Raw genomic sequence first — 14,461 nt, 5'->3', positions numbered from 1 at the left:
AAACTCTCTTGTTGCCCCTACACTTCAGCTCCTTCAGTCTATTTAGCTGAATGCCCTAAACACCGCCGTTTTGCACCCGAACATTCGGTGTTCTCTGAACTGCTGACGTGTCCATCCTCTCCTATGCAGATTTTCTTTTTCTTGCAGGTATGTTATTTTGATCACAATAGGCCACTTTTCGAAACGGACACGTCACAAATTCTGTTAAGAGATTGTGTTTTAACTACTCCGTACTCCGTAGTCACCATCCTATCATACACGTTGAGACTTGAACCTTAACGGCACTTCTATCAATCTAGATCTTTAAAGCAAAAGAATGCGATTTGTCAAAAAAAAAGCTATCCAAGAATGTATCAAGGGCAGAGGAGAAAGATAGAAAGACAATTGGTTGGGATAAGCGTATTTATGGGTCCCAATTTGCTGGATCTCTGAAAAAATTTTCAAGTTGTGTGGAGAAGAGAAGAAGCAGTTACTCCGTACAAGCAAACTAGGTAGCTCACATGGCTTACTAGGCCCGATCCTAGTAGCTTAATCTCTGGCCAAGGAGGGTTTACAGAAGACTCGATCCTATCAGCTCTTGATAACCAAAAAAAAAGAGCAAATCATTTCTGAGTACTCTAAATATTAATTTATAACATAGATTCACAAATAGAATAATTCTAAAAAAGATAGAATGTCGATTCTAAGAAGTCAAGGCAGCTATAGGGAAAACGAAGGAATTAGAAGCATACAACATAGTGACGAGCTGAAGGAATTTAGCAGAGGCTGTGCGTAAAAGATTTAATAGGGGCCACAGAGTTCTTGAGGAAATTGACAATTCTGGTGGTTAAAATTATTATTTTTTTCATGGGTAAATAAACCGAAATTAAGTATTTAGTGGGGATCACTAAAACCAGGTACGGTGTTTCATTTATACAGGCGCTTGGAACGGTTACTGCGAATAAGAATGGTAATTCAAATAAATTATTGCGACTCTAGGAAATTGCCTTGGAAGGTATACAAAAGAGGGATATCAAAAAAAAACAAAAATAAAAAATAAAAAAGGAAACAAAACATCACTGACGAGCATTCTTCAACAAAACGTCAGCGCCTTCTAGCCAACCAAAAGAGTTAGCCATGTCTAAAACCGTGGTGCCGGTCTCATCTTTCTGAGTAAGATCAACCAATCCACCCTTCTCAATCAAAAGCCGCAACAGCCGAAGATCGCGGTCCTCAATGGCCTGCATGATCGCGTTCCAGTCGCGGTAGCATTTGTTGGGATCGGCGCCTCGCTCAAGAAGCAACTCAATCATGGCAAAATCACCATCGTCGCATCTCCGAATCGCCTTGACGAGTGGCAAATGCTCACCAGGAGCATTGGGGTCGGCACCAGCCTGGTCCAGGAGATAGCGCACAAGAGCACAGTAGTTCTCGCGCAGTGCTGTTGTAAGCGGTGAGAACACACCGCCGTTCTTCCACTCGACATTAGCACCGGCTGCGATGAGTAATTTGACGCTTTCTAGTTGATTTGCTTGAACTGCTTTTTCCACGACACCCTTGTGCGCAGAGAGATCGGTTATTTTGGGGAGAATAAGTCGTAGCATGTTGGGCGATTGAGTTGCCATGTATACGGGCCAGTCTTTGCCGCGTAGGTTGGGGTCGGCTCCATTTGCCAATAACATTTCCAGAATTTCTAACCGGTTCTTCCGAATGGCAGTGGTTATGGCTGTGTGACCATGCTCGTTGCGGTCGTTTGGATTGGCGCCTCCTTGATTCACCAGCCAGAGTAGGGCCTCCGCGTAGTTTTCCTGCACGGCGCACTCCACAATGCCTGGTGGGTCACGGAGATTCGCACCGGCTGTCACCAAGTCTGGAAGGAGATTGATGCGTTTGTGGGTGATGCACTTCCACGCTGGGTACTCAGATGCCATCAAATTAGGGTCGGCTCCGTGATGGAGTAGCAAAGCCAAAATATCTGGGCGGTCATCGCGGATGGCGGTGCAGAGTGATGTGTAGATTCCATCCTTTTTGGAATTTGGGTCCATACCAGCCTGCAACAGGATGCGCACGGCATCGATATTGTTGATACTTGTCGCTTGCTCCATAAGACCGGGGGTCTTTTTGATGTCGGCGCCGCGTGCGAGCAGGATGCGCAGGCAGCCTGGACGGTGGATGGCGGACCAGAGGACGTGCTCGGGTCCTGGAAGGTTTGGATTCGCATCTTTATTTAATAAGGCTGTCACGATAGATGGCTGGTCGCTTTGCACAGCTTCGCATAGCGCTGTCTTGCCGTGGTCGTCTTTGCGATTGGGGTCGCAGCCGGAATTGAGCAAGGTTTCAATGGCTTGCTGCGTTGCCCGCTTGCGAATGGCTTCGATAAGTATCGTTGTGCCATCGCGCGTTTCATCCTTGAGATTGATGCTGTGCGCGAAGATAGACTGCGCTAACTTGGCACTGGCGGCATCGTGATCTGAATAGCTGTCATTGCGGATGCTGATCTCCTCGGCAGAAGTCGTTGAATTTGGTTTGTCCAGTCGGCGCGGCAGTGCTAGGTGGTCGAAATAGGGCATTTTCTCAGCCTCGCGAGGCTGGTAGTCCAGGAAGCCGTTCAAAGACAGGATGGAGGACATGTCATCCGCGATGCTTTGATTATCTGGGCGAATGCTTTGATTAAATCGGGATGCAGTAAATGATTCTTTTGGGGGTCCGGATGGCGTCGAGCGCCTTGAATCATGCGCTTGGCTTTGGGTCGATGCAGATCGCTCAGGCTCGAACGACTTGGCCTTGTTGATGCCCATGACTGAGCGGCCTTTAGAGACGCGATCGAGCGCAGCCGCTAAGCCAGCGTAGCCAATTCCCACAGACTCCTCCGGGTGTGCGTCTCCAAGAGACCAGTGGAAGGCCATGCCACTAATCTGAAGGGTTTCGGTGGTCTTCTTCAACGACTCGTGAATGCGATGGAGCTCATGACTTGGCCGATGCCACCCTCGTTGAATCTTTCCCAGGGTGCCGCGATGTTCATACTGAACAAGCTTCAGAATGATCTTGTCTAGTTGTTGGAAGTCACGATATGTGGAGACAAATTTCTTTTCCACCTCTTCAATTATAACATCAGGTAGGGAGCGATTGGCGGCGGCTAGTTCGGTCACTCCGGCTTCAATGGCCCATAACATGCGACAGGTGTCGAGGAAGGTATGAGAAAGTTCGCGAAATCCGTCAGGGAGATCTTTGGTGGTGCTGAGGTAATTGAGCATGTGCACCGAGATTTGATTGCCTAGTTGCGTGGCTAGAGCTGAGATACTGCAGATGGTTTCCTCTGGCTTGGGCGGCATGATTACGTGAGAGGTTCACCTAGACAGAGAGAAGGAGAAGTATGAAGGATTAGGGAGAGACCGAACAGGGCGGAATGCCCAGATAAAACATGCTGGCAATCTAGCCAACCCGGTGAAACTTGGGGCAAAAACCTCTATAAAGTGGGGCTTGTTTTCCAGACCTTTCGGTAGAAATTGTCGACAATTCTAATCTGGGGTGTAAACCAGGGGTTTGTCTTCATTAGTGTCTGCTGGACCCATGGTTCAACTGGATCATTGTATCTGAATCTGGGCTCGGAATTGCAGGTTCGGTATCAATAGCCTATAATCACCCAAATGTTTGCACTGTTATAGCCTTTGTCCATGCATTTGAGACGGTTCAAACATCAGAGAAGCAGGGAATAAAGGTATTCCATCTCTTCGTAGACACCGAAAAAGAGACTTTGGCTTCCAGTGCGAGAATAGAATGTGGGTCCGGAGATGTGACCACATGCACGTGACTGCTACGGCTGAAGAACATAAATGTGCAAATCGGAAGAACAATACATTCAAACCCACTTGAAATTTCGACAGCTGGCCTGGACACGTGGAATAAATACCATCTTTGGCATCAATTGTATCTTCACATTCCACTCCCATGAAGCCATATCCCACCCACGTAACCCTATTAGGTTTGGCGCGATGCTGCGCCCCGCTTAGCTTCCCAGTGAGTTTCGGAAATTTTGGAAGCCTCGGCAGCAAGATGTTTCACAATTGTTCCCTATATTTTACCATCCCTGGATGGTTTCGAATCCGAGTCTGGATCTTGAATGTAGCTTCGCCGCAGAACTTATGACACATGATTCGCAGTCGCTTTTGAATTTGTTTATTTCACAGGGTATCGCATTATCAAGCTCACTGTTCTCAACAAGCCAGAAATGTGGAGTCGGGTACCCAGTGCACGGAGGTCTTATGTAATATTGAGCCGGGGTACGCACTGAACCTGGCTACGGTGACCTCCGTCAGGCAATATACATGAGAGAGGCTACCACGGGTGGCCCCTTTGATTATATAATATTGGAAATTTCAACAATTGATTTCATCTTTTTAAGTTCAATTTGTGCCCCCCCTTTTAATCGGTCCGTCTAGTCTTCTAAGGCTGTATCGCTTACTAGTTTACAACTGCAATATTAAGTATCCTTATAATACACGAATCTAGATATGTTTTCTTACCACGAGAATCTAACAAATCAAACGTTAAACATCAGATGAAAAAGAACGTTATTATTAGTGTACTTAGTACGGAGTATAGAGTAGTGACACGACCCCCGTTAATTGGATCCCGCGTGGAGTCCACGTGGCTAGATCACGATTCTGAGACACGATGCATTTTGAGTTTCGACAATAGATTAACCGATACCCCACCCATCTCCAGTTAATCATCAAGAACGCATGATGTGTGAAGTGCTAAAATCCTGACGCGCTTCACCTTTCTTAGTCGCACGAAGAAAAAAGTTTGCAGGATTTGGGTCTTATCCGGAGGTCATGATGGGAATCAGCATCTTTTGTTATTGTGCGGCACGTCTTCTGTAATTGCTGGAAACCATGAACCTAATATCCCAGCTTTAATTAGTGGCAAAACTGGTGGCAATGGCTTGGTGTGGCACCTAGCACCTAGCCATTGGAGACTCTCAATTGGATTTAAGGATACCACAGCTGGATCACGGGATCAACATGTAACATGGCTCGTGATTGATAATGTATTGGGATGGTAGTAGAAGTAGTTGTCTATCGACCGTTCTAGAGCTTGGGCCAAATTACTATGGCTAAAAAGGCCAGTACAAGAGACAAGGCTTCTGTCAAGTGATCTGGTAACCACTTGACGGTTAAATATGAAGGTCTGGGCCTTGAGGACCGGATTTCAAAGGACTGTCTATTGTGCATGCAAATTGCTCCAATAGCAATTGAATTCATTGGCACAAATCGGTCACTTGGGGCCGAGAAACAATCAAATGTTTGTAGCCGGTAATTCAAGGAATTAAATACATGCATGAACCATAGATTTTGGCTGGCATCGACAGTTCCTGTGATCGTTTCCCCAAACATCGCACGCTAATCTGCCTCTTCAGGTCCTAATCTATTCAAGCACCGCCCAAACAGACCCCGAGCGCGGCAGTCACGGGCGGCTTATCTGCAGCTGATCCCTAGCCCGAGTCTCTATATTTGCTATCTTGGCATCCTCAAAACTTTGCAGCATTTGACATTTCTTCGTCTCATCCACATCGAATCTACTATCTAAAGCTGAAGGACGTATCTTCCATTACAGATATCGATTTCCGGGCCTAAGTTGAATTTGAATTACTCTGTGTCTGGCTTTTCCTTACCGCATCCCGAAACTATCGGTCAAAATTGCTGGGTTCAAAGTGGTCTAATCTTCTACCAGGATCTCACTATTGCAAAGTTATCACCTAGAGTAGTCGTTGAGTTTCGTGGTTTTGTCAATTTCACGAGGCGAAAAACTTTATAAAGCGCAAAATACATGTAATCCATGCTCTAAGGTTTCGTACACTGTACGTACGGTCTAATTGATCGTAATATTGATGATCACGAAAGCCTATACGATATCTCTATCTTTGTAAAAGTCTATTACCGGCGAAACACTCCACATAATCTAGGACTCTTTTATTGTCTCTACAAAGCTTAAATTACAAGGTAAATTACGAGCTATGTCAATAAGATCCGTGAGATGGAGAGCGATGGCTATACTAGCTCTATGGAACATGGTCCTATTAGTGACCCTAGTTTATTGAAATTTCCTACTAGGGGGATGAAACCTAGTCTATATGAATGAAACAGGTGTAGTCGCCATTGTACGAGAATTTTGAAACGGCCATTCGATTCGGAGAGAGACTATAATACCTCTCTTCTTAACGCCTATTGAAAGAGGGTACTAAAACGCCATATCAAATGTTTTTCTAGTGGAATGCTTCTAGACTTCCACCACAACTTGATTTTACATAGTGATTTCCGGCCTCAGAGTGTGAAAGATAAATTTATGGCCCCTATCATAGACCAGGAGAGAAATAGTCAGCATCCGGGGTACTAGAATTCGTTAAGGCTCTACTTATAGAGCTAGTAGAGTGATTGAACGGACTACATAATGTAGATCCTCTAACCGTTCCACGCTAGATTATTCATACGCTCCTTTCTCATGGAGAAGCTATTGATTCAGCTAGCCGGTATTCTAGGCTGGTCTAGATTCTATTTAGCTCATTAATATACGGGAATCTGGGCATACGGCAATTTATGGTATAGAATAGCAGATAAATTTGACTATAACCAAAATGACCCTTGAAGACGAGAAACATTGAAGAATTCTGCTGGAGTATGGTAAGTAGGGACCTTCAGTCCATGAACAAGAAATTGTGCATTCCATAGTAATAGAGTTAATACCCATTCCAGGCATAAAAAAAATTCACGTCTCAGTGTGCGAAGATATCAAATATAGACTTCGAACGAGTGACTTATTGATTGACTCTTCTTTAACAACGATCGTAAGGGTTGAGCTTATCATTTTCTATATCTGTGCACAACGCACTCTCCACAATTTGAGGTTTCAATAAAAGAGAATCATCGGCGATTGTGTCAAAGAACCAGGTCTCAGCTATGTTTTCGTTCAAACCTTTTAACCGAAAAAAACATATCATACCGAAACAGCAGATATACTTTTGTGAATGCACTCTGGAACCATTTTTCTCGAACTCCCTATACAGGCAGCTTTATTTATTCTATGTAATCATATGCGGCTAAATCGATTTGATTAGGCCACAAATTCTTCCAGATAATCCAACTTCCCTATCTGCACCCCTTTCACTCTCAGAATTTCATACACCGTCACCACAAGAAAGTAGAGATTCGGGATGGCAAATCGCACTGAATAATCCTCTAGCGTAAAATCGAACTTGATGGTTCCAATCAGAGCTTTGAAGGCTTGTCCTTCTTTGATAACGATCCTAGCTAGATCGACCTTATCAAGCTCAGCGAATGTCTTGTCAAGGCGCTTGCAAAGGTCTTTGTGTCTCCCGTCAGGCTCTTGCTGTGTTGAGGTTTCGACAAAAGCTGCGCGGGCGAGGGCCTTAGAGACGATGTTTGTTGCCGTCACAACAACTTGGAACGAGAGAGGCTTCATATCCTCGACAAGGCGGGCATTGAGAAGTTCATCGAGAGGGATTGTTTTCTCTTAGGCGTATCCGTCGGCCTTTTAAGGAGGGAGAATAAGGGTTTGAGACCCCTGGTAAAAGTGGCGATAGTGTAAGTGTAGAATGCGGAGGCCTTTTTGATTTTTGCTTGAACTCCGATAAATGGCAGAGCTCGAGTGAATTCGGTGGAGTTCTTGACGGTCAACTACGATATCTTATAGAAGGAAATAGATGAGGGCTTATAGACAATATCTCCCCAATAAAAGAACTCCTCACTTTCACGCCCGCTAGGATCTCTGATTTGTAATTACAAATTGACCTCTTGCCTTACCTGGCCATGCGCTGCAGGGAGGAAGATCAGATCTAGCAAAAATCTTCATGGTTCCTAAGCTAGATCGGGATCTATCCATTGGATTTCGGGGTAGGGCAACATAGCTCGGAGTTCCAACTCAATTGTCATGTTCTATTCTCATGTGGTCAGAGGCAACGACTGTGTACTAGATCGGCCAAATTTATTCACAGCTCGTAACTTTGGAACTATAAGAGGCATATAGATTTCTAATTTAGAGTTCTCATCATCAGAATTACCACAATCTCTCTCGGCGTCATCTATACCTGCGAAGGCCCAAGTCGTACGACCATCCCAGATCAACCAAGTCACACTCTGTCAAAGTCTGACACCGAGTAACCACCAAAACGATGTCAGCAACTATATCCAATTACGAGCTCATCAGAATTGCAATTGCAAAATTTGCGGTTACATTTGATACGAATGCCTTCCCAGAGCTTCGAAGTTCGTTTACAAAGGATTGTGTCGTTGACCAGACCGGGTCACTTGGCCTCATGAATAGTATCGATACAATTATTGAGAGACTACAGAGTACTATCGGTCATATCGCCACCTTCCATGGATTAAGCACACAAGTTATACGGCTCACGGGTAAGAACACGACCGAGGCTACAACCTAATGCTCTGCAAACAATTACGTAGGCGACAAGTCGTTCTTTGTCGACTGTAACTATTTCGCTAAACTCATCAAAGTGAGTGAGGAAAGCACTGCAGAGCGGTTGACCAACTATCGCTTGACCACGATGATGAGTGTTCCACGAGGCATTGTCTCCATTCTGAACATGTAATCCATCAGGAGTAGCGGCCTGATTTGTCTTCGGGATTACAATCCCAGTACTAGTCTAGCAAGTGCCCGTAGATAGTTTTTCTCTCTCTCCACGCATTCAGCGATTTCCCAGTTACATCTACAACTTCCTTTTTTTAGCCTGTACACCATTTCTATCAATGGTCTTAGAAGAATGGGTTCACACCTTGAAGGCGTGAGAAAACTCCGACTTTCATGAGCGAAGCATGCATCTGTTCATGTAAGGTTCTTCTTTGGGGCCCGTGGCTGACATTAATAAACATCACACGTCGATAGTGAAACTATTAGTCTTCTCCGGCTTCTGTCTACCAGCTTATAGAGCGGAATTGTAGGAGAAAAATTGGACGAATGGAGTCACGTTGCAATCAGGAATTATGTGACTGTCCATTCCCAAATAATTGTGTACCGATTATGTTGACGTATTTTTTCTTTTACTTGTGGACTTAATATACAACTGTAGACTAGAAAATTCAAAAATCAATTAAAGGAAATCCTATTCGAATTGATCGGGTAGAAAACCATTCTACACAATAAGTTGACCCCGAGTCCTAGCGCCCCGGTACACGAGTCATGAGCTACAAAGTGGGAGTGAATAGTACCTATGTGATCACTTTCTTGTTAAATATGGAATTTGCAGGTCAGAGAGTGTTTTTTTGTTGTGCCATCCCATATATACTTATTTGCTGGCAGACTGAGATTTTTATGATGATTTTTCCAGGTAAAAAAAACCCCGGGATTTGCTAATTTGAATAGATCCTGATTCTTCATTCTTCTCTTAGCACCAGTAAGCAAAATAAGGATTAGGCTGTGTAAGTGCAAGTCTCAGGGGTCTTGGCGCTGACGGGAAAGTGTCGTTGGTCCTAATTAGCTGGATTAACTTATTGCTATTGGGGTCCTATAAAGGGTTTGAAGCACAGTAATAACTCACCAAGCAGTAGAAGAGGGGGCAGTCTCAAGAGCCTCACTGCTGGCTCCTGGAAGTAAAGTAGAATGACAAGTTTCAGGTGTCGCCCTCGATAGTGTGCTTGAGGGAAAAGTCACCAATGCTGCAAGGGTAGACTCGGGACCCAGCGGCAGGAGCAGCGAAGGCGGCACCAGCGCGAGAGATAGAGGGAGAGAGAGCAGGTTTAACGAAATGAAGTCTCTATTTTGATGCATTGTTATGATGCTTTGTGTCAAAAAAGACGAAGCTGGGTTTTAGTGTTTGGAATTGTTGATCCTTGGGCTAAAGTCAATAGCTATAACATGATGAAATACAGATAGTAAGGCCTTTATACCTTGGACATCCGAAATAACTCATGTCGATGTGATTAGTACGCTTTGCGAAAAAATAGAAGTGTCCCAGCCAGGTTCAGCTCACTCGGTCGATCTTCTGCATTGGATAGCCAGGAAGGGAGTAAGATGATGACACACGGCGCACCGTTTCTCACCCGTTCTTGATGACAATTTCTTAGCAACTCCTAGCATAACTTCTTTATGGATTACATATACATAGCTTGGAATGCCGGGGTAGTAATCTACATGAGCCTGTATTATATCGAATCAGCCGCTTGTGCATAGAGCTTACAGAATACTTGGCGCGCTAATTTTTCCACTCTACGACGCCTGGTTTCATAAACAGAATTGTCCCTCCTAGGACTGGCAGGAATCTACATTGTTATAATGGACTGCGCTAAACCAAAAAAAAAAGCCAGACAGAACAGCAATAATGACAAGGCACAAGTATTTTGGCCAACAACTTAAAAAAAAAAGTACCACGATTCCATGATTTCCTTCATAGATCGCTTTTGCAGAAATTCATCTACCAGATCGCCTCTGTGGCGCAATTGGTTAGCGCATACGACTTGTACGTACCAAAGGAACCCCGTTTTAAGAGTCAAAACTAACAGCCAACAGCTAATCGTAAGGCTGCGGTTTCGACTACCGCCAGAGGTTTTCTTTTTTTTTTTCTTTTTTCTTTTTTTTCTTCTGAGGCATTCTAGGTTTGATAAAAACTACCCAGGTAGCAAGCACTACTATAACAAAGGGAACAACCCGCATCCTGACACTACGTAGCTCCTACCCCTAAAAGTTGACTGTCTGAAAATGTCTGAACCAGCCCCCGCGGCCGCTTTACCCGTCCCCGCTCGTTATCTCCAAGACTCGTTAAAAGGAGTCAGCCTGGCCTAAGCCGCGACCAGGCCTTGCAACCGCGCGTTATCCGTTTATCCGCCGCCGCTATGAACGGCCTCTCCGTTGAAGAGGAGACCCGCCGTTCTGATCTGATGATACTACCTGTTACACTGTACCGAAAAGAAGAAGATTTTCCGAGCTATGCTATGCTAGATTCTGGAGCTGAAGGGAAGAGATTCGTCGACCAAGAATGGGCTCGAGAGAATAGTCTTACCCTTATACCACTGACGAAACCTATCCAACTGGAAGGATTCGATGGACAAGAAGCTGAGTGTGGGCCGATCACCCACTATATCCAAATGCACATCCGCATCAGCGATCACCGAGAGAAGAAAGCCTGTTTCCTGGCCACCCAGTTGGCACACTACCCGATCGTGTTAGGCCTTCCGTGGCTGAAAGTACACGACCCCTATGTCCGTTTCGCTGAACACAGCATCGAATTTAACAGCGACTACTGCCGAAGGAACTGCAACATACCCTTGCTGAGCGCGAAGATCCAGGATAGAGGGGTATGCAGTGTTTCAGGGGGAGCAGTGTGTAAGAATGACTCTCCGAAGTCGATTATTTTGACATCCTGAGCCAGGTTCCAAGAGTGATTCCCGTACAAGGCAGGTTTCACAATAAATTCGGGCACGCCGGCTTCTAGGCATTTCCCATCGCGTTTTTGGATATAGCCAACTTCTGGTTTTCCTAGCATCTCAATAAACCTTTCTTCTGTCAAATCGTCTATGTAAGGCATAGCGAAGGCCAAATTGCGGGTATGTAGATCTATACTAGGTGAGCACTGTCCAAAGTATTTCTAAGAAAGTAATTTACCTCCATGGCCAATCTTTCGTTGGTGCAAACTATCGAGTCCGATCAAACATTGCTTTGCAATGGTTTTAGCGAGCTTACCAGGAAGTCTCCCATCTGGAAAGTTTGCATCAATTATGTCTGGAACGTTGGGGCCTAGAAGCTCATAAACTAGGCATTTGTGAGATCCATTTGGGCCCTTTAGATCGAAGTTATCGAGCATATGCACCGTACGTTTCGGACGAGGATGATGAGATGCAAGCACTTTCAAAGTTTGGAGCTCTCGCGTGTCCCCATTATATTCAGTTTCTGCAACAGAAATTTTGACAGCAACATACGTCCGTTCCCTAATAACAAGCAGCTTTTCAGTTAGCTAGAACTACCGCGAGTCACACCAGCTTGTATAACCTCTGATCTCTTGCCGCCCAAACTGTCGAGTAGCCTCCCCACCCTAGTTTATGTAACACCTTATACCTTCCAGCTTTCAAGCATTCCCCCAAAGTGACTGGGTGGTAACCGCCTTGTCGATAGCGATGAAGTGGCTCGGCGTCAATGGTAGAAATATAGAGGTGCTGGTCCATCTGGACCCTGTTTGGATGGGTAGACAATGTCCTGGAGGTAATGCGAAGCGGTGAGATGCTCCTCAAGGGGATAGTACGGGTCAATATTATGCAATGGATAGCCATTAGATAATACCGCAGCTTTCCGTGCGCATTGTGTTGGGCATTGTGGTTAATCAGTCCAGATTATGTGATCGGATGTCCTACGCGCCCGGGAAAATGATGATGTGGCAACAACCTGCATACAACAGCCAATAACATGGTCTAAAAAAAGCCCAGTAACTTCCCGGCGGCAAATGATTGGTCGCTGGTACACGACCAAAATATTTATCGGGCGCTTATGCATCCTCACAAGATCACACCACTGATTGGAGCACAATGTCAGATCTAAAAAAACCTCATGCAACATGGCTGTCCAAATGCAGAGTTACACAATCCCAAGAAGAACATATAAATGAACATCCTGCTTGTCTCCTAAGCTGTGTCTACGTCTAGAAAAATAACTACTCGTTGCTATTCTCTTGAAACTACGCTTATCTACACGAAACTTGGAGCCCACTAGTTGACTATGTCTCCTATTCCTCGGCATGCTGTCAAGCTCACACAGAGAATCCGCAGTCCTACTATGCGTAATCTCACCCTGAGCCTCATCGAAGAGGCTACTCAGAAGCCTGATCTAGCCCACTTCACTATCGCCATCCTCAAGTAAGCCCACTCTATATAAATTATGTGCAACAGAAGTTGCTATCTTCCAAAAATCTTACCACTGCAGGAATCCATCGCACACAAGCCATACCGATCTCACTCCGCGTGCTACAGCTTTGTTTGCAACGGAGGAACATTTCAAAAACAACAAGGCTCAAACAGCTCATATCTACCACGATGAACAGGGACAGTAAGATAGGTGCTGCCTCAATTCTCTCCTGATGACAATACACCGCCAAAATGCCAATTTACTCCTGGTACTGTAGCTCAACTATACGCGATTCCTGGAAGTCTTTCGTTGAAGGCACGTCCTGATGGAAGCAGCCAGAAGATATAATGCGAGATCACGTGGCCATATTCAGAATACCTCATGTCCGAGCGGGAACTAACCCCGGACCGACGATGGACCCACCTACGGGAGGGCCCGAACCCCCTCCCACAAACACCCAAGAAACCCCCACCAGCTTCTCGGTGGAAGATTTCCAGCCCAGAGTCAACATCGGATCCCCCGAATCGCCTACCGAAAGCCGTAAGCGAACACGGAGCGGTGATGCGTTTGCACCATCGGAAAACTCGGGTCGAGTCACCACCAAGGAAGTGTGGAAACTCATCGGAACCCTGAAAGACATTATCCGCCATCAAACTGCGGTCATCGAATCCACTCAGAACGAGCTACAGGAGATTAAACACAATCAAAATGTCCTGCAAGAACAGAACGAGAAGCTCCATGAGGAAGTGAAAGCGTTACGAGCACAGGTTGAAAGCGCCCCTGCAGTAACCGCGACTAGGACTTGGGCAGCAGTCGCAGCCGCTGGCGATAATGCCACACCCTCGCTGAGCCACCAGAAACCCGAGAAAGAGCAAAACTGCGTCCGAATCAGCACCCAGAGAGCCTTTGTAGACCCAAGAGATAATGACAACAACGACGGAAACGTTTTTGGGCGATATCTCCCCACAGATACCGTCAACACCCACATCCGCACTGCACTGCAGAGCGACGCTGCAACACAAGACGCCCAAGTGGTAGGAATTGGCACCACCAAAACCGGCTATCTCATCCGATTCAAGAACGTGGAGTCGGCTCAGGTGGCTCGCAACAACACTGAGTGGCTACATGAATTGGGCAACAGCACGAAGCTGGTTAAACCACGGTTCGGCATTGTAGTGCACCGCACTCCAACCAACGAATTCGACTTGGAAACTGGTACCGCCCAAGCAGCGGAAAAAATCATCCATGAGAACGACCTGGCAGAACACGGTTTCCACATCGAAGAACTGGCCTGGATGAAATCGAAAGACAAGGCCCTAGGGAAATTCGCATCGCTAGGAATCTGGTTTGACTCCGTAGAAGGAGCAGAACATATGCTCCGCAGCGGTTTCGTTAGTCAACACTACATCCCTCAGGTAGAGCGATGCGAGATCAAGAAAAAGAGATGTTTCCGGTGTCAACGGTTTGGACACCTGGCATGGTCATGCAAGGAAACCCCGCGGTGCGGACACTGTGCAGGTCAACACGAGCGGCAGCGCTGCCCACCAGGAATCAGGGCCCGCTGCCTCGACTGTGGGGGTGAGCACGCTACCGGAGATCGACGATGTCTAACCCCCGCGAC

General features: G+C 45.9%; 4 protein-coding genes and 1 non-coding gene across 5 annotated transcripts; 2 read left to right on the top strand and 3 right to left on the bottom strand.

Moving 5' to 3' along the window:
- Positions 1-1,055: 1,055 nt before the first annotated feature.
- Positions 1,056-3,311, bottom strand: Pdw03_6387 (ankyrin repeat-containing domain protein; the record flags this gene model as incomplete). The annotated part of the gene is made up of 1 exon (XM_014680056.1): positions 1,056-3,311. The coding sequence occupies one exon, from the start codon at positions 3,309-3,311 to the stop codon at positions 1,056-1,058; it is 2,256 nt and encodes a 751-aa protein (XP_014535542.1).
- A 3,778-nt stretch (positions 3,312-7,089) lies between these two features.
- Positions 7,090-7,458, bottom strand: Pdw03_6386 (DUF1993 domain-containing protein; the record flags this gene model as incomplete). Its single annotated transcript, XM_014680057.1, has 1 exon — positions 7,090-7,458. One exon carries the CDS (start codon positions 7,456-7,458, stop codon positions 7,090-7,092), a length of 369 nt encoding a protein of 122 aa, XP_014535543.1.
- A 2,975-nt stretch (positions 7,459-10,433) lies between these two features.
- Positions 10,434-10,557, top strand: Pdw03_tRNA94. Its single transcript has one exon. It is a non-coding gene; the product is annotated as a tRNA-Thr (tRNA).
- A 963-nt stretch (positions 10,558-11,520) lies between these two features.
- Positions 11,521-12,167, bottom strand: Pdw03_6385 (protein kinase; the record flags this gene model as incomplete). The annotated part of the gene is made up of 5 exons (XM_066101335.1): positions 11,521-11,562; positions 11,611-11,639; positions 11,689-11,757; positions 11,821-11,933; positions 11,995-12,167. The coding sequence occupies 5 exons, from the start codon at positions 12,165-12,167 to the stop codon at positions 11,521-11,523; spliced, it is 426 nt and encodes a 141-aa protein (XP_065956418.1).
- Positions 12,168-12,714: 547 nt separating this feature from the next.
- Positions 12,715-13,045, top strand: Pdw03_6384 (uncharacterized protein; the record flags this gene model as incomplete). Its single annotated transcript, XM_066101334.1, has 2 exons — positions 12,715-12,851; positions 12,919-13,045. The coding sequence occupies 2 exons, from the start codon at positions 12,715-12,717 to the stop codon at positions 13,043-13,045; spliced, it is 264 nt and encodes an 87-aa protein (XP_065956417.1).
- Positions 13,046-14,461: the final 1,416 nt, after the last annotated feature.

This window comes from Penicillium digitatum, chromosome 2 (assembly GCF_016767815.1).
Source record: "Penicillium digitatum chromosome 2, complete sequence".
NCBI classification, from domain to species: Eukaryota; Fungi; Ascomycota; class Eurotiomycetes; order Eurotiales; family Aspergillaceae; genus Penicillium; species Penicillium digitatum.
Note: the sequence above shows the minus strand (reverse complement) of the source record. Positions and strands in the feature narration are given on the sequence as shown.